Source organism: Perca fluviatilis, chromosome 8 (assembly GCF_010015445.1).
Source record: "Perca fluviatilis chromosome 8, GENO_Pfluv_1.0, whole genome shotgun sequence".
Taxonomy (NCBI): Eukaryota; Metazoa; Chordata; class Actinopteri; order Perciformes; family Percidae; genus Perca; species Perca fluviatilis.
Window position 1 is genome coordinate 11146184 of NC_053119.1, and position 23909 is coordinate 11170092.

General features: G+C 41.6%; 1 protein-coding gene across 5 annotated transcripts; it reads right to left on the reverse strand.

The window, feature by feature from the left end:
- Nucleotides 1-486: 486 nt before the first annotated feature.
- sin3aa (SIN3 transcription regulator family member Aa) lies at nucleotides 487-23740 on the reverse strand. Of its 5 annotated transcripts, XM_039807907.1 has the most exons (22): nucleotides 21231-21480; nucleotides 18969-19185; nucleotides 17851-18048; nucleotides 16610-16716; nucleotides 14485-14779; nucleotides 13565-13813; nucleotides 12324-12476; nucleotides 11904-12059; nucleotides 11680-11769; nucleotides 10508-10626; nucleotides 10190-10400; nucleotides 9797-9913; nucleotides 8318-8556; nucleotides 7597-7780; nucleotides 6745-7321; nucleotides 6120-6289; nucleotides 5799-5972; nucleotides 4586-4678; nucleotides 3975-4069; nucleotides 3865-3886; nucleotides 3471-3663; nucleotides 2248-2379 (listed from the first exon to the last, which is right to left on the reverse strand). In XM_039807907.1, the coding sequence occupies exons 2-21, from the start codon at nucleotides 19152-19154 to the stop codon at nucleotides 3520-3522; spliced, it is 3579 nt and encodes a 1192-aa protein (XP_039663841.1). In that variant the 5' UTR covers nucleotides 19155-19185; nucleotides 21231-21480; the 3' UTR covers nucleotides 2248-2379; nucleotides 3471-3519. The 5 variants fall into 5 exon arrangements, with proteins under 5 accessions (XP_039663839.1, XP_039663838.1, XP_039663840.1 ...); XM_039807905.1 differs by lacking the exons at nucleotides 3865-3886; nucleotides 21231-21480 and adding an exon at nucleotides 23715-23740 and having other exon boundaries at nucleotides 487-2379; XM_039807904.1 differs by lacking the exon at nucleotides 3865-3886 and having other exon boundaries at nucleotides 487-2379; nucleotides 21231-21478.
- Between the last annotated feature and the right edge of the window lie 169 nt (nucleotides 23741-23909).

Genomic DNA, 23909 nt, shown 5'->3' on the forward strand with positions numbered 1-23909 from the left:
AATATAACTGGTGGTTTATAGTCAAGTACTGCGTGTTCAAACTTTTAATCTGCTGTTACTATAATTAATCAAGTTGTCTAATTGGATGTGAACGAGCCTGGTTTGCTTCTTGTAGTCTTGAGTACCAGGAAGTACATTTTAAAAATTTTATCTGACAAGAAACCCAAGTCTAATCTGCATATATTTATTGAGTGTTTGATAGAGGTTAACAGAAAAGGTTCTCCACAGCGCTGTGTCAGCGCTGCAGTATGGTCTGGCTACACCACCTATCTATTCTAAAACACTCTTGTTTGTATTTCTTTAAACCAATCACAACTATCCTGGGCGGCGCTAAACCCCGATAGAAAAGGTGAAGGGGGGGGGGGAGGAACATCTGGTGCGTATGTCAGGCCTTATCCCAGCAATGTACATCCGTTCAGCCAGACTACCCGCAACACGGACGACTGAATGTGAAAAAAGAAATCACTCAACAACTGCACAAAGGGCTCCGTAGGCTACAAATGTCGTTTTTATTATTACTTTAAATAATGTCTAAATAAAGGGACTAAAGACATGCTTGTGTGACTTCTTCCATTATCAAAAATATGGTGTGGGGTGATGTTTACAGCAGAAATCTATCCAGGGAGGGAAGCGTGCGTCACCAGGTGAGACCGTTGTGGAGTCAATTCATCCGAAGGCAAATGAAACGAGTCCCACCATCACCACGGACGGTGTTGGTTGTCAAAAGTGGGGCAGTGATTTTTTTTTAACAACCAAATGTCACATTCAGAAGAAAAAAAAAAAACTAAACTTTTTTCTCATATATAAAAACTGAAAGGCCTGGATATATTTCTACTTTTCCACATTTTTACTACAGAAATTAAAAAGAAAGGAACACACAAAGGGGGAAAACCGCTATTTTTTATAATCAACTCCCTTTGGTAAAAACTGTAATAAATGGTCTTGCATTTGTCTTTTTCATATACATACTAACTTTAGCCATTCATCACTAAAGTCCACAGTAAGCTTGGAAAGTATTACTAGCACAACAACACAGATCTGTCATAAAAAGTCTGAGACTATATACAGTGTATTTACAATGTGAACGGCATGTGGACAGTCCTCCCAGAATGAGTCGAGTGTGTGTTTGTGTGTGTGTGTGTGTGTGTACAAGCTGGTGTATTGGCAGAGGGCATTTTAAAAAGGTTGACTTCCAGGGCGGCGAGGATCATTTGTGTTAATAGAACTATATATAATATATATATATACACAACACATACACTGGAATACATGTCAGTATCTGACATTCACAAGCTGTACAATTTTACAGTCTGAGACCAAACAGTGTTGTGAGGCTAATTTTCTTTCTTTTTCAGTGTTTTTTTTAATTTTATTTTATTTTTTAAATAAATGCAACAGTGCTTTTGATGTTAACCCGACAATACTGTTTGGGGCTCAGGCACAGTTTCTAATAATGCTGCCATGTGTTTCGGAAAAGGAAATGTAACCCTCTTTCGTCCGTGATAGGTACATAATTGTGATTTGGCCTTAACGCAGGAATGTCAGAACCAGATCTCTCTGACTTTGTTGTGCTCTCTTCCAAACCTTCAATCTGGTACACAAAACTTTTCAAACATTTTCCTCTTTCTAAATAAGTGCACTTGTCCACCATATTGTTTTCCATGGATACTGTAGAATAACACTATCATAAAGAAATCCCTGTATGATGGATTGATTTCGATGGAGCTCTTACTCTGATGGCTTTCAGTCAAAAATCTAAACTGAAGCCCAGTTGTGATAAAGTACAAAAAGCACCACTCTATCGCACACAGACTCACTGTCGCAAAGCCCCTGTAGAAAAAGCTCAGGGAAGTTTGTTTGAGAAGTGGCTCCGAGTGCTGGTAAGAGCTCAGGTCTGCGACCGGATCATGACGATTCCTAAGTTTTGGCACCAAAGGCCCTGCGAAAAAATGGGCCCAGCTAAAAACGCTGGTAAAATCAGTAATCCTGCCGCCCTGGGTGCAACATACACGGTAGCTAGCTTAATTGTGCTCCCATGTCGGCCTTAAAAACACATTAATAAGCCCTCGTCCCTACCTCTACTTTTGACCTGTTTTGACTTCAGACCCAACACCCCCAGATATCAGTCTCTCTCCCGTTTCTCCTCAGCTACGGCGCCTTGCTAGGTGGGCCGTATTTGACGCGGTACTTGTTGATGTTCACAAAGTGAAGGATTTCTGGATTGCGGCTGGTGGTGCAGGGTAATAGGCCTTCACGAGCGTCGCCCATCAGCCACTTATTGGTCTCGGCGTTCATGTCGTGAGAGACGTGCTCCTTGGCCCACACGTCCACCCAGGCTTGGAAGCGTTTGTGCAGCCGTATGCTCACCCTCTCGTGTGACTGAGGAAAAATGAGACGTTGTTATAAAACTCAGTGGGTAGACAATGACATTTACGGATAGGATTCTTAAGTGACTAGAGATGATTAGTACATGGCAGAACAAACCTTTAACACTGAACACTCAAGGTAAACTGAATGTTCTGAATCATTAGTGCTACGATGAGTAGCTTTTTGCATTAGAGCTCCCCTCACTGGTGACTAACAGTCCCAACATGCAACTGTCAGCTCAGCTGTGATATAAATGTTACGTCCCTCTATAAGGCTATTAGTCCTATGAGCAGGGCTTACATAGGCTTAGTTTGTACTAAACTTAAATGAATAGTTTGACATTTTGGGAAAGATGCCGTCTTGCCACCAATTAGAAGAAAGATCAATATCGCTCTCACAGCCCCCTTCGGATCGAGCTGAAGATGGCTGTATCCCCCGTTTTCAGTCTTTGTGCTGAGCTAAGCTAACCGGCTGCTAGCTTCTGCTACACACACACACACACACACACACACACACACACACACACACACACACACACACACACACACACACACACACACACACACACACACACACACACACACACACACACACACACACACACACACACACACACACACACACACACACACACACACACACACACAAGAAAGCGAATAAACGTATTTCCCGGAATGTCAAACTATTCCTTTAACTCAACAGTTTAAACAGGCAATAGAGTCAGACTAAACTGAAGACAGAGCTCTTTACATCACCTCTGCTTAAAAAGTAAATTTAAAGGCTTTAGCACCTTAAACAGCAAGGAAATTTGGAAGAATCTGCTAAATTGCTTAATAATTAGATATACTGCGAAAGTTGCAAAATTCTAAATTTTTGTGGTTTCAAAAATATTTAGAAAACCTTCTGTCTCTTGGCCAAATGTATTTTCAACTGTAAATAATAATAAAAAAAAGATAAATACGTTTAAACAAAGGCCAACCCACACCCTTAAATAACAAAACTCATAAAAGAGATATAACACACTTAATGCTTGAGCACAGTAAGGGAGTAAATGGGAAATCCATTTGACTAACTACGTAGTAGTAGGAAAAAGCAGTGGATACCTGGTGAGCTCGCAGCAGGGCAGTGCGTCTGTACATGTAGTCCTCAGACTTAAAGACGTACACCATCTTGTAAGAGTTTAGTTTGAACATGCACTCCATTTTCTCCTTTTCCAGGGATTTCTTGCCACCCTCGGAGGCCTCTTTGTCCAGCTGCTCTCGGCCCTTCTGGTACTTCCTGATCCGCCTCAGATTCCTGGTTTCGAGCGCAAAGACAAACATGATGAGAGTGACTAATGACACCCAGCAGGAATGTGTCAGTACAAATCGATTGGAGTTCATGTAATCAAAAGGACTCATGTTCGACTTCTGCATTTTCATTTCATAGAAGGAGATGTGTTCAGTTTAATAAGCAAGATACTCTGATGTAATGCAGTAGAAAAAGAAAAGTCCTTACCATTAACATCACCCTATTTTTTCTGAGTCAAAAGAAATAAAACTGCATTCACAATTCAAAAAATTATTTGCAAAATTGACAAAAACAATTGACCTGATGTGACAACTTACCTGGGAAGAAAAACTGGCTTCTGAGCGAGGTGCTCCCTCAACTCAGGTGTGGTGGAATCTGGGTTTAAGTAGCGTCCAACATAATCAGACCAACGCTGCAAACAAAGGACAAGTGAAAAAACTAATGTAAGACACAGATTAGGTATATACACACTGCTACTAAACACCAGTATTACCAAAAGGTTGGCAATAGGTCCTTACTGGCATTTCCACTCCAGCTGGAAAGTAGACCCTCTTACTAGACAAAATGTAAAAACAATGACAACTTTTATTTGCATTTATACACTGGATATTTGGTTCCCTCATTTAATATAAAGATATTACTTATTGTGACAGCAGCCAAATAAGAATAATTCAAATCTGCGTGGAAATTTAAGACTCGTCATAAGCCAAAAATAAGGGTCCCAAGTCCCCCTAGTGTTGGCAGTTTAACAACCATCACAGATACTCTTGCTTTAAAAGTCCTAACTGGTTTGTAAAACAGAGAAAACAAGGAAACGTTGTGTGGCTTGAGAGTAAAAAGGTTATTTCCCTGCGTTTATCCAAACTCATTGCACACAAGCCGAGCCTTAAAAAACGGCAGTCTTCAAGTGGGTTTAACAGTTTCTCACCTCAGCCTCCATGGGCTCGTCTGAGTTCTCCTCCTCTGTGTCGAGCAGCTCCACCGTGAGCTGCACCTGCCCTCTGTGCCTTGAAAACATCACCTGAGAGAGCGACAAAGACAAAGCAAATGTGAAGCAAAATGTATTCAGAGTGAGAGAGATGAAAAAGCCAGGACGTCCTGAAGGCTCAGAGGGCTGAGGTGCAAACTAAGTAACTGCAGCATCCCAATCGTGTGCCCAATTTCCACTGCATGGCTCGGCTCGACTCACTTTTCGTACCAGGTTTCCGCTATTTCGTTTCCCACTACAGATAGTAGCCCCTGGCACAGTTTAGCGGGTTGCCCTTTTTTTTTTTTTTTTTAATCTGGGTCGAGTGAATAAAAAAATAAAAAAATTGTGGTCGCTATTGCCGGTAGTTTGCTATTTGGTCTCTTTGCGCAGGATGTCCTGTGTTGTGCAAGTGACAACTCTATTGACGATTCTCTCTTACAAACAAGCTTACATATCTGGATTAGGGCTGCATGGTATGAGGAATATATGCGATAATGTTGTTAAATATTGCGATAACGATGTAACGTGCGATAAATTCGTCTAAAATGCAACCAATTGCTTGTTGAATTTAAAAGAAATGAAATCATTTCCAACATTCTTTTCTAAAGAAATTGAACTTTAAATAAAATTTAAAAGGCACCACTAAAAAAAATGCAAGTGCAGTTTTCTACCAATATTTTCTTTCAACTAACACAAAACAAGCTCTGATTGTCTTTCGCTATATGTTGCAGCCTTTCAGAAGGTGTTCATTGCAGCAGTTGATATCATGACAATTAAAAAAAGATATATTGTGCAGCCCTAATCTGGATTAATTAAAGCAACCACTTTGCACTCTGCAGCCTTGATTTAAATGTACTGGCTCAATTTAATGATTTGAGTGGCTGGGTTAGCTCAGTTGGTAGAGCAGCAAATAAAGGCCTAAAAATGTCCCAAAAAATTGATTTAGTATATATATTATTATAATGTTTCTAACTTTCTTTTGTTCTAACAGTTTGTTTCTTGAAAGTATTTTTTATTGTTTATGTTAATATGCCTCTGTAAAGCGTTTTGAGTCTCCTTGTGTGTGAATTGCGCTATACAAATAAACTTGCCTTGTGGAAAATTTGAAATTGAAGTACTTGTCCTTAAATGAACTTTAATTGAATTGGCTGTGGGAACTTCGTGTATTTACCTTGAAGCAGTTCTCATCAGACATGAGCTGCTCGGCTTTCCGCTGATACATGGCCTCCGCGGAGCTCCTTGAAGACTGGGTGGACATGGTTCCTCCGCTGGCGCCGTTGGCACTCTCTGAGAGGTAGAGGTCCGTTACTTGGACACAGATCTCATCGCTCACGATGTGCTGGAGCTGGACGGAGAGAAGGAATTGTTTTTTGAAGTGGGAAACAACTATTTTAAAAGTGTCAGAATTACTCTCACTGTGCTAATGGAGGCTCAATGTGGCCGCCAAACGACACAAGAACAGCTGGAGGTGAGAGAACAAACAGATGCTTGCCTGCCGGACGATGCTTTGGATGAGCTTGTCCATCGTGAAGGCAATGTAGGCGTGAATAGTGAACATTTCTCTCAGCGAGTCCTCGTACTGAGAAGCCTCCATATTTCCATCAAGCAAATTCCTAACCATCTCCAAGAAGGCTGAGTAGTAATCTTCCACCTCAATGTCCACTGGAGAGAAGAAATATTATTAAAAAAAAACAATCAAGACGGCTGAGTGCAGGGTTTTTCCTGCATAGAGGAATTTCCCAAAGGAAAATCCCCAGCACCAAAATGACAAGAATTGAGAATATAATTATTTTCAAAGCCTCTCTTTGTTTTTTTTTAACCAGTTTTGTTAGTTGGGGTTTATTTACTCAAGCATAATATACGTCTTGTTTATCAATTTGACAGAAATAACAGGAAAATGCATAGATTTCTGTCAAATAAGGTAACACAGACTCATTGACTACCCCACCGATCATGCTTCCTTTAGAGAAAAAAAAGAGGAATGTGAAATATGTGTTAGAGAGAAGAAATGTGGCCCAAAAGTCAATGAAATCAGAGGTTTCATTCTCTGTCCTCAATAGGAAAAGCAAACAATGTAAGAACACAAAACATGCGAGGGACTGTCTGTTGTTACTCACTGGGCTCCTTCAGTCTCAGCTGGATGGCTGGATTGTCGCTCTTCTCCTTCTTCAGTCCCAGGACCTCCCTCTCCCAGTCTCGTTCTCGGACCTCTTCTTCGATCTGTCGCTCCGCCTGCCCGTACAGCCGCAGCAGACGCGAGCACAGCGTCTGGTGCAGCCGCAGGAAGATGTACCAGTTGTTGTTGACGTAGTAGAGGTTGTAGGCGTCGTCCGAGCCGCGCAGCTTCTGCGCCGCCGTGTTGCTGAACAGCAGCTTTGACTTGGAGGGGCTCCCGCTGCCGGGAACGCCGTTGTGCTTTTTGGGGGCGCCTTCCTCCAGGTCCATCTCCTCTTCCTCCTCCTCCTCCTCTACGTCGGAGAGCTCGCCCCGCTGCGAGAACAGCATGTCGGGGATGAAGTGGTAGATGATCTGTTTGATCTTGTATTTGTCCTCCTTCTGAATGCTGGTCTGCCGCTTGACGTGGTGGATGATGAGCGCCGCGGCGTCCTCCAGGATCTGGCTGTCCTCGTACGGCAGCGCCAGGTGAGGACCCGTGGGCGGAGTGGTGTTCTCCTCTGACGCCTGCTCCTGGTGCTGCGGAGCAAAAACAATTCAATGTCAGCATTTTGGATTGCATTGAATATATGATTCTGTGTGATGCTAACCTTAAGAAAAAGTGGGTCTACGGTCTCCTGTTTATTCCTATTTGAGATACATTTTAATCTAGCACTTTTTGTAAAATAAATAAATAAATAAAAACATATTATAAACAAAATACTAACCACGGCATTTGGTAAATTCAGGTTTTATTGCATATTTTGTGTGAATGCAGGTAATGTAGTGAGGAGGTCCATGAGAAAGAAACTTACCTCATCGTAAATGCTTTCGATTTCATTTAGCAGGGACTTGGATCGAAGCACTTTGGTGTCATTCTGTTTGAAGTTGATGCCTTGATGGTCCAGAGACTTGAGGTAATACTTCTCGTTCTGCTCCCTCCAGATCTTGTTGAAGCCGCGTTGGGCTTCCCGCCACTCTTCCTCCTTGGTCTTTAATCTGGTCGGAGGAGAAGGCAAAGTCAAGTAATGTACACAAACAATCTCTGAATTCATATTTTACTACTAACTAAAATCAGTGACTTTTACACTCAAACTACAAGGTTCAAAGGTGTGTCACTTCACATCATCACAAGATTTAAACATCTGCTGCATTATACATTTCAGGCAGGAGTACTAAATTAAAATACTGGTTCAAATTCTTTTGCAGCAATTGAGAATGTAGTCTACAAAAGCATGCATTACTTTTAAATTCACAACTCCAACATCATTTTAGCTTTTCCTTCCCTGTGTGCATTAGCGGGTTTATGAGCAATGGTCCATAACCTCAGTCTGGGCCCAAAAGAATCACACAGGTTTTTGTTTGCATGTGTGTACCTTACTGATTCTTCACAATTTTCAAAACTACATCATAGATACCTAGTTAAGAAAAACAATCTCTTAACTAAAAAACAGCTTCTATTTCCCAATACACAGATCGGATAATTAAAAAGGAAATAAAGAAATAGCATCATTCAGGAGTTGGTTTGACTCCCACCTTTTTAACACGATGGGGACAGAAACAGCAGGGTTTTTCTTCAGGCCATCGATGATATCGGGCGCCTTGTCTCCGTATATCCTCTGGATGGCCTTACGGTGTACGACCTCCGAAGAGCCGCCCAGTGTGCTGTCCAAGCGGAACTTGGCCTGCTCCTCCGCAGACATGCGGGACAACTTCCGCTGTACCGTCTCCAGGACTCTGATGGTAGCCAGGTTGGTCTCCAGTACTACATCCAACTGTGGGCGTGAAACCACAGTGGTTTTAATATGCATATCCAATTATCTTTAATTAAAAAGCTCATACTGTGTAATATTCTCGTCGTCTACTGTTCGCCACTGAGCAATTTCACAGAAGTAACTCAAGTCAGGTGGAAACTAGCACGTGCTACAACCTGGTATAATGCATTTCTCTTGTCTAAGGTTAATGTATATTGTACGTTGTCCCTGTTTAAATAAATAAATAAATGAAATGAAAGTCTTCGTTCAGGGATGTTTTACGACAAATATCAGAAATAAAGAAATTCTGGAAGAGGACAACGTAACATCCATTGGAATTAGGGATTCTAGTTTAGATTTTTTTTTTCTCTAACCATTAGCTGACCCAGACAAGCAGGCAACTCAGTCCCAGTTCACCTGTCCGGGAGAGTTAGCAGCCATGATGTTGGATGGACACATGCTGCCACTTTCTATTCAAGTTTAGCTGTGAGGTTGTCAGCTGTGTGTCTTCTTGGCATACTCTGTGTTAGTAGGACAACTGATTTAACCCTCCAGTCCTCATAGATAGAGTGGCATGTTATTGTCACATACTCTGTTGTGAGCGCCGTCCAGAAGACGGTCATGAGAGCCACGAACTTAGCGGGGGGAAAAAAAAACACTCGCAAGTTGCAGCTCTCTTCTTCCGTCGAGTTTTTCTGGCAGTTGGCATCCATGAGTTGTATTACTGCCACCTACTGGATTGTAACAGTTTCACAGTGCAAACTATTTACATTGTCCACCCAGGGTTCAAAATTAACTTATTTGTCCACCAGCCAAATGGCTAGGGAATTTTCACATTTTCCCAGCTACTTAATAGATAGAACACCATTGTTTTTTGGCTGGTGAGTGAAGCAAATCTACCAGCCACATAATATACATATTTTACCAGAATTTGGCTGGCAAATTTTGAACCATTTAATTTTAAAAAGCGGTTTTAAGCTCTCCAATAAGCTACTCCAATAAAAGGCATGTGCATGTCGCCCCTCATTTGTTGTATTTAAAAAGTAGATTGTATATCCTATGTTTCTATTACCATGCAACAACCTTTAATAAAAAAAAAAAAAAAAAGAGAGTAAAAAATAGTTTGATTTAACTTTTGAACTATATTAATTGGTCAAAATTCTTATTGTCGGTTAACGGTTATTAACATGGAATAAAATCATTTTTCACACGTGTGGTGGCATCAACATACAAGTCGTAAAAGTTTAACGTTCCTGCTCACCTCAAAGCGTTCGTCCTCACACCTGTAGATGTGCTCCTCGTACTGAGTCTTCTTGGAGCTGACAAACGTGGAGTCCTCAGACCAGGAGGGGAAGGAGACCCAGGTGTCATTTAAGACCTGGACCCCACAGAAACAAACGCAGTGTCATCTTTAAAAAGGTCCACACACTTTTCGATACAGCTAATCTGTCCACATTAAGATATATTTTTGTTCAATCACTAAGTTGGGTATGTTCTCGATTGGATCAAGATAAGACAATTGGAGTTTCAGTAATCAGAAAACTTGTCATCGTGTTTAAAACAGAAACTTGACCCATTAAACACAAATGTTAACACCGTTTATGACATTTTCTAAATCTAAATCTAACTCTTAACTTTCAGTTTCTCTCTCTACCTCTTTACAAAGTGGAGTTCTGCCGGTGCACTTGGGCTGTTGGTAGCTTTTGGGCAGAGCTCTGTAACTGGAGCCGAGTCTCTTACAGGAAGCATAATCAATCTCCATGGCGATGCCCTCGGTGGCCCGTTCCTTGGGGTATGTTTCGATGTGGGACATTTCCCGATATCCCAGGAAGTTCTTGAACCAGTTGAAGAGTTCGGGGAATTTTCTGTGAAACATAATTAAATGAAAAAAACATATGTATGATATACATATAGTGTACTGTGAAAAAAAGACATTTATGTCATTTGCCAGGTGAGACGACGGAGTACTCACCCTAAAAAGGGCAACACCAGCTGCACTAGTTCAGCCCTGGAGATCACCTCCTGATTAAAGATGACCAGACACCGCAAGAAGTTGTCGTAGGCCTCTGCACTTCGCAAGGCTTTGCGCACCTGTCGTGAGAAATAAATGGAAGGACGGTAGGTGACAGAGCCGAGTGGAGGAACATAAAATTGCCAAAACACCTGAGCATAACTCGGCTGTAGTTTTCTTCAGTCATATTAGGCCGGTTACACACTGGCTGCGTTGCGTGAGTGTGTCAGCTGCGTGGCGTGTCCGTTTATATTTCGGCTCCCATGTTAACAGGTTAGAGCTTACGCACTGCCTACATGACACACACGTCTCAGGCGCGGCTAGAGCCGCGCCGAAAACGTATGCCTGCTAGAAATAGAACAGACGCCTATTTTTCACGCAACACGCAAGCGTGTTGGAAGCGTTTCCAGGCAAAATATAATAGGAAAAGATGTTTATATGTCATTTAGACACGAATACAAATGACATGTTGATGTTTGAAAGTCTCTAGGTTTTGATATAAATGCAGATATATATATATAAAAAAAAAAATCTAATATTGCACCTGTCAATACAGAACGAAATATTCTGTAGCCTATTTTGCCGTTAATACTGCCGACATCGTCTTTGCTGTAATCTAATCAGTATATATATTTATGTTTAACATGGTATTTCATTTTATCAATGGGAAACATAGAAAACATGTGTCCAGACAAGGCTAGCAGCAGCAGCACCGTCAGACACGTTTCTGGTGTGTAAAGACATCCACAATCCAGACAATCCACACAGCCGCCACGCAGCTGACACGCAACAGAAACGCAACAGAAACGCCACGCTCACGCCACGCAGGCAGTGTGTAACCGGCCTTTTACTTTACTGAAGTGTTACATACTTCCGTATTTCAATATGTTCACAATTTACATGCTGAACTATATTAGAGCGTCATTATTATATACTTGATAAAAAAATCAATTTTAAAAACAGTATCACTGTCTGAGTGAATTCTTGCCATTATATATCCTAGAACTTTAGCCTTGCTTTTCTAAGCTTTTGCTTTGAATTTGAAATGCTACCTGAGTAACTTATTTATTGACTTATTTAATGACTGTTTGTTTTTCAAATCAACACAAAGATAAAACACAGCAAACCCTCACCTTCTCAAAGAACAGAGATTCTGTTCCGACTCCATGCTTGCTGGCCTCTGCCACCGAGGGATCTTTCAAATTCAGTAACTTGGGCTTCTTCTGTAGCGTAACCAAAATAGAAAAGAGAAGTCTTCGGTACAATAATTACTAAAAACAGACAGGAAGCACGTCAAATAAGAAGGACACAGGAGTGGACTATAGCTTCAGCAGTATGTGAGAACACATGCATGTACCTTGACAGGGGGTGTGGTCCCTGGAGTTGGATGACGACGGATCTGGCAGCCGTTCTGATTGGGCCTCTGTTTGTTGTTGAGCTGCAGCTTTTTGGCAGTTCCACCATGGTCGTTCCGTACAGACTCTGCCTTCTCGGCTGTGGTCTTACTTAACAGCTATGAAGAACACACAACAGTGATTAAGACGAGGGTACATGAATACGCTCTCTTCAACTCTGGATCTGCAGAACTACAGATACAATGGGATTATTCCAGCAGGTCATTGCCAAGAACAAGGCTTAATGTGGACTGTTGAACTGGTACAAAGCATCTAAATAAGACTTATTGCATAAACAGCACATCCTAAAAGAAACTCCTCCACTCCATACTTGACATGTGCTTGTATATCTGCTCTAAATCAAAGAAAGGGTATCTGCTCACCACTGAACTGTTGGCATCAGGGAGAAATTGCCCAAATTCTGAGAGCAGGTCTTCTTGGTTCTTGAAGAGTCTGGCCACCTGAGCGTACACCTCCTGCTCCGTCAGAGCTGGTGTGTAGTTCCCACCAGCCTCCTTAGCGTTACGCTGCTCCTTCTGTAGTGGACAAACACATTAATGTGAAGTTATATTCAAATATATTTGAATATCCATTTTTGCGCATCATGCCTATAAGAGGGCTAACCAATACAGCGGGAGACAGCACTACTTGTGTAATGTTAGCTCTCTCTCTCTCTCTCTCTCTCTCTCTCTCTCTCTCTCTCTCTCTCTCTCTCTCTCTCTCTCTCTCTCTCTCTCTCTCTCTCTCTCTCTCTCTCTCTCTCTTTTTTTTTCTTTTTTTTTTTTTTTTTTTTTTTTTTTTTTTTTTTTTTTCTTTTTTTTCTCAGGAGGCAGACATGACTCAGCAGATTACACCGCCGTCACGGAGCCGTTCGTAATTTGGTCATAAACCACCGAGTGTCTTGCTTTTCCGTGAATTTCCCCCGACGATATTTTCTCGTTGTCTCTGCAGTTAAAGATTTACGTTGTGCTGTATTCTTCTTTGCCCTTGTTGTTTGTTTACTTCCGGTGGCAGCAGCCGGATGATACAACGTCATCAACACGCCCACTTGCTTGGCGTTAACTCTCTTCCTGACCGTCTCAATCAGACAGGAAGCTAAACGTTTAGGAAACAGCGGCCCGCAAATGATCGTGCGCAGCAGATAGCTGACGTTTTTTTACTTGCTTACAATAAAAAAATTGGCCCCTCCCAAACTGACAAAATTGGTAGGACTTTGAGGTGTGCTGTATTCTCTTTGATGATAAATTAAGAGCTTAGCAGCATATGTAGAGATGCTGAAAAGTCATGTGTTAGCAAACAAACAGCTGGGTTATGTTATGGCTATGTACTGACAATCCCCCACAGACACACCGGGTGAGCATCTCATAGTCACACCTACGACTTTGTGCCTGTGTTAATTGCAAGTGACGTTGTGAATTCTTATTCGTTATACGTTATGGACAGCCTGCTTACAGAAAAAACGGTACAAACATAACAGACTGACATGAATGACACAACATAACAGACAAATACCACACGACAGAGTGGCACCATTTCATATTAACAATGGAAGAATTAGATCTTTTTAAGCCACAAAAGTACTTGATAGCAAAGTATCACCTAGGTTTCAGTTGGGGCCACTGACCTGGTACGTGTGGAGGATCTCCAGGAAGGCTTTGTAGATGTCGGGCTGGCCCTGGAAGCGGTTCTTGATCTTGTTGACGTAGTTGATGGCGTGGTTGAACTCCACAGGCTGGTTGTTCTGCATGGGTGGCCCAGTGGGGGTCCCGCTGAGTGGCGGGTGGAGCTGCATGGGCGGGGAGCGAGGAGAGGTGTACGCAGGGATGGACGGATTGCTCTGACTGCTCGGTGTCAACGCCTGGGGCTGAAGAGGCTGGAAAAGGCCAAAACGTTCAAAGTTTTAGGGGTATTTAAGCAGATGCTGCACCACAAAACACTATTTTTAAAAATGTTTAAACCACTTTGTAAAGATGGGAATAACAAAATATATTAGGGGTGGGAAAATCAAATCTATTCACATACAGTATGTATCATGATTTTTGTTTTTAAGACAATTTTTAAAATGGATTCCTTTCCCCAGAACCAATTTTATTTTTTAAATGTATTTATTTACCAATGATTCGCCTAAATATTTTCTGTTTATACAGTACCACTGACTACATCATAGCTGTTTCCAGCAAAGCAGAAAATGCAGAAAATACATATTATGTACTTCATTACAAATGAAATACATGTCAGACTGACTGACTGACTTGTGATGTGCATTCTTTTCTAGAAAACAATTTGTTTTTAGAAATGTCTCATGATATACTGTCTCTAGAAGTGTATTATTCAATATTTGCTTTTGTTTAAGAAGGAAAAGAAAATCACAATACTCAACACTATCGAATCCCAATACTTCTAGAATCGCAATAAATGGAAATCGCAACACAAATCGAATCGGCAGCCATGTATCGTGAAAGAATCGAATCCGGACAAAAGCTTTTCATGTATTGTTTGTATAACTCTGCTGGTATCGATCACTTCCCACTCGGAATCACAGACCTTGCTCGTCTTGGCGGGGGTGGGCTGCGTCAGAAGGGGCGGAGCGGTGGTGGTTGCAGCAGACGGGAGCTGGGGCGGATGTTGGGTAGCTGCAACTGTTATGGGGAGGTTCTGGACCGAGATGCCATGCGGGGTGATGTGGTGGATCTGACCAGGCGTGGTCACGTTGACTAGGTCGTTGGTCTGGACCTCGATCTTGTAGCCAGGTGGCAGGAAGGTGTTGAAGCCCATGATGAGGTCGGGGTGGCCTTTGAAAAGCTGTGACACTCTGCTGATGACTCCAGGGGTGTCAATACTAGAAAAACAACAACAACAAAAAAGACTTCATTAAAATCTATTTTTGACTGTCATCCCGTTACATTTTGAGTGAGAATGAACGGTTTCAAAAACATTAAGTAGAAGCCAAACAAGCCCTTTCATTACCACAACAACAGTAGTTATATGAATACCAATAAGTGACTCGATGTAAGTCTGCTAGTGTTTTGTTGTGAAGGAAGAGATGATAACACTGCTAAATAGATAAAAGAAACAAGGTTCAATTGTGCACACATTGTAGAAACTTATTTATAGGTTATTGAAGGATTTAACCAGTTGATTGTCGCAGCAATCTGTATTCATGGCATTCACTTTGTACTGTATCAAACTTCATCAGCGCCTGGTACATGTAGGGGAAAACACAAACAAAATCAAAGCGAACCAATCTTGAAGTCCAATAAAGCTCGGAAAAAAGTTAAATCTTTTGAGGATGTGCGTGTACGGTGGGACCATCTATAGAGCCTCTGCATGTAAATATTGGGTTGCTTACTCAGAAAAGATTTTGGGATTATTCATGTATTATGGATTGAGATGTTTGATTACACAATTTTAAAGATGACTAGAACAATAGACAAAATTATTAAACTCACAAAACCTTGCACAGCTTCTAGTTGTCATACTCACAAAATGGCAAAAATAATGCTATTAGCTACCGTAAAACAAACAGCTGAACAATACTGTTCTTGATGAACTGTTAATGGAGGGTTAACTGGAGTACTTCTTACATTTGAAGTTGCTTTAAGCTTTAGTGCATAACGTTTTGACATTAATAAACGACCGCTACTTTCAAGCCATTGCCAAATGAGTTAATACAAAGTTAATTAAGACTATCAGCTCCACACAACTCCCTCTGTATTTCTCAGTATGGCTATGTTCAGAAGACTGTGGCGTCCGGTGACTTTCCCACGCAGAAACTCGAGTGAAGATAATTAACTTTTCTGAAGAGTCCATCATGTTTTTTAATCCTCCGTGTCTTCCTTGGCTACTAGCAACTCTGTGGAGGGGTGGGGGCTGTGTGCGATCACGTAAGGCTGTATCATGTGGATGCGCCGACAGTTTTATTGTTATTACTTACGTAAACTACGCACTATAGCTTTAAAGTAAAGTAATGTTATCAGGTATTTCCGACTTATGTTGTTTGAAGAATAAATGAACATTTCTTGGTTGTGGCTCCATAATTGAGTCACAATTTCATCCTCACATATTTTCCCAATTTGACAAATGCGGCTGCAACTGTCTTGTATCAACTGTCATCGTGCTATACCTGAGATGTGTACATTCAAAAGCTGCCAATATTGTGGGTTATTGAGAGTTTTACCAAACCAAGAGCAGCTCGTACCCTTTAAACTTTAGATTGTTCTGAACTAATGCCAACTTTTAGCTACCATCTGTGACAGGGACAACAGACCGGTCGTTAGTTAAAATATGCTAATTATCTTTTATGGAGGCAAACAAATCTCATGATTTTTCCAGGATTGAAAGACTAGTCAAAGACTTGTGTTTTTTTGGGACACTAGTCAAAGACTTATGTTTTTTTGGGACACATGGGAATCATTCTGGTTAAAATAAAATCTGAATGAGATTTGTGGCCTTATCCTTCAGCTTCTGCTGACAAGCCAGTTATTATTTCATATAGTTATTATAATATTATTATCAGTAATGAATTGTCCAAATTATCACACTGTTGTTTGAGGCAGGACTGAAAGAGTAAGAACTCATCAAATGTACATTTTGAACACAAAGTTGGCCGACTTTGGGTGTGCATCCTAAAACCATCGTCGTCTTCTGTAAAATCAAACATTGTCCTCACCTTTGAGACTTGAACTCTTTCATTATGTCCAGAAAGTCATTGTAGACCTGAGGCTGGTTGCCAAACTGCAGTTTCACTTGATCCAAGTAGGACAGAGCATCTTCCACCTTCGGGGACAGAGAAGAGGGAAAGTCAATTACAGCAATCTGCCAATCAGTTTTTTCTTGTACATTTCACTATTGGCAGTTGTGCCCGGATCATTCATTCATTAATTAACAACATTAATACAGTAAAATAACTCTAACTTCATATAACAAATCAGTGACCATTTACACTACCATCACATTTTTCCAAATCTTGACCGACACTGGGAAAAAAAGAAAAGCAGTAAATAAATAATTTAACCCAGGTCTAAAAAATTTTATTAAAATAAAATAATTGACTACAGAATGCTTTTGGTTTAAATGCTTCCCTGTGAACTAGTGGTGTAATAAAAAATTGATACACTTGAGTATCGCGATATTTTATTTTGCAATACTGTATCGATTTTCAAAAGTCGATTTTTGTTTTGTTTTTTTGTTTAGTTTAGGTGCAAAAATATTCATGTAAGACAGTGGTTCACGTTTATGTTGTGTTCAAACCCCCTACTGCTGGATAGCTATGCTGAGACGCACCACTACTGTCCTTGCCTAACAGTGCCGGACTTTTTGCTAGAAGCTAACAATGTAGCTATGGCTGAACTTTGGCCTACTTTAGCATATAAATATTAGCTCACTAAGACCCTGTGAACCACAATCCCAAACTGGCAGTTTGATTTTCTGTCTACTGAATTGTTTACCTAAAGTAAACTTCTTTGACCTTTATACACATCGTCTTTTTTTAAATATAAATTTTTCTAAAATAAAAAATCCCAATATATCGCCTTACGCACAGTATCGAAATATATTGCAATATATTGAATCGTGACCCATGTATCGTGAAACGTATCATATCGCCAGATTCTTGCCAATACACAGCCTTACTGTGAACCATGTGTATGGATGGATACACCAAGGGTTAAAAGGGGAAACCCTTTGTGTTTAGGGTGAACCAGCCATTTAACTAAACAGAAAATGTGCTCAAACCAACAGATTAACTAAATATTTATTTGGCAAAAAATACACACGTCCCTAAAACCTCTAATAAGGTCAGTATATTTATTTTCACAAACTTCTCTGGCATGAAAACTCTTTGACGTTTGCATTTTTCCCATGGGTCCTGGCAAATGTAAGAACCTGTCAAAATAAAACATGCTGACTAACCTTGAGCCTCTGGAACTGCTGGCCCTGTGCAGAGGCTTGAGGAGGCGCTGTATGGCTGTGCCCTGACATCACTGAGGGCCCGTGGGACTGGACTGCTGGGCTGTGGTGGTGGGACCCACCATGGACGGGTGGGCTTGGAGTGTGCCCATGCCCGCCACTGTTCTGGGCCACGGTGGGAACCTGGGAAAGTAGAGACACCTATAACAATGATTGCAAGTTGTTAACTTTAGTAAATCTGGTAATATATCTGATGGATAGCACTATGACCTTATCATAAAAGGAAACATTATTTAAATCACCACATACAAAAAGTATGTACAGCAATTTATCTTCATAAAAAAAAGTGAGACATGCTGGCGGCTTACAGAAAGAAAGAAAAAAACAGAGTCTCTGACACGCTCCACAAACTGACACAGGTTAAAATGTAGGGATGCACCGAATATTCGGCCACCGAAAATGGCCCGAAAGGGCATTTTCGGTTTTCGGCCGAAATGCTTTTATCACCGAAACAATACGGCCGAAATGTTGTGATGACGCAAACAGAAACCGCGACCTGCACGTGTGTCAGTACCCGATCCGTTCCACCTGCAAAGCGTCTCCTAAAGAGGTTGAGACAGACCACGGAGTGAAAACAATGAAAAGTACGCTCTTAGAGTCTGTCAGCACACGTTTCAGTGAGATCGGATCCTTTGCACTTCACTTGCAAGAAAGTGCCTCAAATAATAATAATAATAACAAGCTATTCTGTTCTTAGGCTACTATATACTGTATGGGACTATCAGATTGTAGCCATATTTCTGCTAGATATTTTTTTAATTAAACTTTAATATTAATGTATACAATTGCAATGCCTTGATTTTAGTAAAGTTAGTACACAGTCATAGCCATAAATGCAATGGTACTAATAATTGGCATAATTTCTTTCGGTGTTTCGGTTTTCGGTCTTGGTTTCCTCTTTTTCGGTTTCGGCCAAGAATTTTCATTTCGGTGCATCCCTATTAAAATGACAGCCTGAGTTATGAGCGATGGGTGACTTAAAATCTGCTGTATTTGACCTAGTTTCAAATCTAAAATTCAGTGAGCTTAAGACAAATCTGCAGTGGACAAGCAGAGTATACCTGGTATCCCTGGGGGACGGAGTACTGGACGCCTGCTGTGGGCTGCATGTTGTCAGACACGGCCTCATACACAGCTGGGGCAGGGGCAGGGGCCAGGACACGATGCTGGAAAGCCTCCGCGTTGCCAGCGAGGCGCCGCTGCTGGGACGCAAAAACCGTTTCCTGATCCTCCAGTCGCCGCTTCATTATGAACTCATACTTGTAAAAGCTGAGAGGCCTGCAAAGAAAGAGCATATGGACCCTATTTCATACTGGCAGCCTTATGTCAAGTTATCAAAATCTATTAAATCAGCCTCTTGGTTTAATTCAATACTTTAGTCATATGGTAGTAATTTTTCTTTTACTTCAACTGTGACTTTATGGATACATACAGTGCCAGGTAGCCACTTCTGTTGTTCAGCTCGAAAAAATAATAATTATATAGCGTACTGATTTACTAACTTGTGATAAGGCATGTCAGTTTTAGTTTGTGATATACTTTTGGGATGTTTTTTTTCCCGGAACTAGGTCAAAGTTACAATGACATAAGATTAAGTTTGTGCATGTCGTTGCAAACTGACTCCAAGTGTCTGGTTACACTTTTGTTTGAACTTGCGACATCCCGAGCCTCTCCAGCAATGCCAAGCCTAGAATTGTATTCACAAGAGAAGGACTGATCAGCCCCAAACCTAAAGCACCGTCCTGCTACATACGCAACAATAGAGCAGCTACGTCACCAAAGGACAGCCGCACAGATGGTGCAGCCATGCAACAGTATGAAAATGAGGAAACACTGTATGTGCACAAGCAGATTGGAGGGGGGTATTTAGGGAAAAGTAAGCCGTTAGGAGTTGCAGAGCACCCTGAAACAGCAACGTACAGCTTTTGCTCTTCTATGGATCGCCTCAGTTTTTTATTTTATGTATTTTTGTGTGTAAATAATCTCTTTCTCTGAATAATAAAGTTAAATGTTATTTGGCAAAAAATACTGTGGGATCATTAACTTACATACATTTCATCTTCCTTGTTATAACAAATAGTTTCATTCATTGAAGACTTGTGTTTTTAAGTTGAATTAAACCTCCACACTTTGGAACTACATAACTTGAAAAGCCCTGTGAATACCTTACCGACAGTTTGGGGTTTACAAATGAGAAAGAATGGTAGTATACTACTTAACATCAATATGAACAAGCTACCATTTTCCCCACAATGCCTTCATCATCATTCTCACTCAGTGCTAAAGCGATGACTAAATACATCTAAATGTTAACATGCGCTGAATGTAAAACTTGCAGTCTCCGTAGCCAATGAAATACAGACAGCCTACGTCATCGATGCAACAAACAGGTGCTGTGGGAACGTGGGAAGTCAACCTGCCATTCACAACTTCCTCAAGACAGCAACAACTCCATAAGCATCTGAATGAATTGCGTTAAAGACAGACAAAGCTAGAAACCCTACGGTGGAAGAATAAATACCGTTTCAAAGCCCGAATGTCGAGCAAAAGTGACACAATGACTGCCAAACCGAACTAGTAACGCCTCCGACCGTGGTGCTGTTCATCAACAATTCACGCTCTGAACAGCCGCGGCCAAAGAAAACGAGGCTGTTGTATTTTTAGAAACTCCACTTTACTTAGTGTAGTAACGTTAGAGTCACGTAGAGACAAATGCAGCTATGTCTGCTAGCTACGTGCTAACAGCCGTTAGCCGACAACAGCGCTTCACCATCCCCTTTATGGCCTGGCAACACAAGCACCGACCTCGAGTTACTGCACGACGCTTTCTCCCATGCCCGCCATTTATCTAGAGCGTGGCGCAGGAGTGCTGCAAATTACACTCCATTTCAGCAGGTAAGCACGCAAAGTGGCTGACTTACTAGCCGTCTGGTGCCTTTTGAGCTTAAAAGTATACGAAAGCGTTTTTTCTGTTAACTACGCCGAGAACTTGTTTTGTCGACAGAGGTTGTGGGCTGCCAGTTAGCTGCTAGCTAGCTAATGTAAACAACATAAGTAGCCCGACACCGAGCAACGTCTGGGGCTAGCAGGGAAGCACATGCAGCTAACGATTAACGATCTGGTCCGCTGTTGCTGAAACAGGCTAACGTTATCTGAAGCGAGAATTAGCTATCGATTTATTAGAGTACCTATATTGGGTCTACATACGAGTGAGTGACATGCAAATAAACGTCGATTCCCCGTGTGCTGTACTTAAAACATCTGCTAACGGTAGGTATATAGCTAGCTGTGTTAGCTTGCTGAATGAATTCAGCTGAACTCACCCCTCTCCCAAATAGCAAGCTGAAGATCGCAAATGATGCTTTGATAATCCGTTATTTGTGAGTTAACCGCTACACCTTTGGCCAGGGAAGATAGCAAAGTGACGTATGTGCTGAAAGCAACTTATCAGTTGCTTGTGATTTTAAAATAAACAATTCAAGCTGTGGGCTGCAAAGTGAAAATCTCCCCGAGAGAGGAAAACAATCTCCGTTCGGTTAGCTCGGGGGGGAGGCGGGGTTTCAGATATGCCCCCGCCCCCGACTGGCGCTATTGGTCAGTTCGTTGAAGGACCCACATGAGGGCGGTGCGACGGGCCTGGGTTTTGAGTTTGAACTGTCAATCAAGGATTTCCTCGCACAGTTACCATGCACGCCCATTTTGAGTTGAAGCGCGACAATACCAGCGGTGAGAGGAGTCCCGCTTGCGGATAGTATAACATTTTAGGTAACTAAAAACCTATTTTAAGTATATAAAGTATGAAACGTTAATATACATCCAAACTTGCCTTCTCCCCCAGTACACACAAACATACTCTCCATATATTAATAACAATAGTAATATAACGAATAATTGTAGTGCATGTAACTAATTGCGTTGCATAAGTGGGCAGATTTCCACTGAGTGAAGCATCAGGCTCTTATTACAGACATACAAATTTACATGTAGGCCTACATTCAATGACATTTACTTTTGTGTGTGTGTGTGTGTGTGTGTGCGCGCGCGCGCATTCATGGCCTGATTAATCTGTTTGGGGGCCCCTGTTCACTCCAAGTTTCCGTCAAGTACAGTGCACACAGCACACGTCATAGTATTTTGCAGTATAGTACTCGTATAACGGAATATTACCTAGATTTTCTGTATCAGTTTGTGGTAATATAATGAAAAACTTTATAAATGCACCACGTGAGCATAAAACATTACAAATAATGAAGGTCTTACAACTAGATTTTGCCGCATGGCCCCTCTTACAGGACAGGGACAAAATATTATCAACTTCTGACCCAGCGGTGATAACATGTGTACAGTTCCACTGGACGTTTCAACACGCAATTATTCAACCAAGCACCTGCCAAACCAGTGATACACTGCAGTTTCTAGACTTGCATATATATATATATATATATATATATATATATATATATATATATATATATATATGCAAGTCTAGAAACTAGGATCTAGCTACACAACTAGCTACTTCCTGGACTTTGGTAACACGTGACTTTGTTCCGTAGGAGAGTGTCTTCTTTTGCACTTGTGTCCCACCTCTTTGTGAACACTTCAGCCAATCGTTGCCTGTCACCGTCATTACAAATCCCAAAAAGGTGGAACTTCCAAAATAAACCATCGCCCACGACAGGCGGAGCTGCAACACCAGCCCGGGATTCCTCACTCGGATCCAGGCATCGGATTCAGCAGCAACCGTAGGCTGCAAAAACACACACGCAGTAGCCTATACTCACTATCCCAACTGGCTTTCCCCACGTAATTGCGTTGCACTTTGCAAAAGATATGCTCCAGACCGAAACCAGCATTTGTCAAAAATACGCCTGGGTTTAATGCTTAAACGCACAATATAAGAGTATTTCTTTCGGCATCTTAACAAGTATTTTTTTTCTTCTTCAAGTTTTGTGCAAAAGCATGAAAGACAACGCACTGCGGGCTGTTGTGAGACCCCCCCCAACACCGTACTACACGGTGCACACGGTTAAGAAGGAGGATCAGCCGGCCCCCTGCACTCAGCGTCGATCATCGACATAGGTATTTGCAGGCTGCACTCCAAACAAAAGGCACTAAAATGCATCATCTGGTAATTGACGCTTGCATGAGCGCTGGTAAGCATGGTGAAGTAAGGCCTATAGGTGGCTAATACCGCATCTTTTCTAGGCGGCAAGAGCTGATCCAGTTGCCCTTAACTAAACAATGCCAAAGTCAAACGAAAGGGGAACTACGGCGTCGCTGTGTGGAAACATCGGCACAGTGGAGCCACGCCATTCTCCGCGCTCCCAAATAACACGCAGCCCCATTTTCCCGCAGAGAGAGAGAGAGAGAGAGAGGACGACCGCGTCCTTAACAAATCATATTCTTTGTTTACTTCAATAGTCGGGAGTAAAATGTCTAACCTGTCTCACCACAACAACTCCCTCCCCCCCTACCGATCCATTAGCGTATGCTCACACAACGCTGCAGACATGTAACGTTAAATGTTTCGACTTCCAGACAGCGGGATGCCTCACATTATCAGCACACAGCCCGGGGGGGGTTTACTAGCAGAAGAAATTACGCCCTGCAGATTTAGCCATCTATCTCGTTATGTTTTGGCTATTCTGTAGTCGTTTACGACCATAAAAAGCCCCTTTCAGTTCATTTAAAGACACAAAAGGCACGACTGACCACAAAACGCGTTCCACTTCGAAATAAACATCGTTCACTTGTTATAGAAGCAATACTGTTGGTATTATTTAGTTTAACCAGCTGTTACATACCCAGGAAAAAGACTCCTTACTCCGGATTCGTGTTTGTAACAAAATAGTTGGATACGCCCCCCTCCGTTGGCATTGGAGCATACTACAAGACACGTCATTTTATTTTGAATATCACCCGCTAAAACCGAGGCAGCATCAGTGAAACAGGGTCTCCATGACCATGATCTAAACTCAAAATCTCTATTCCCTACAGTG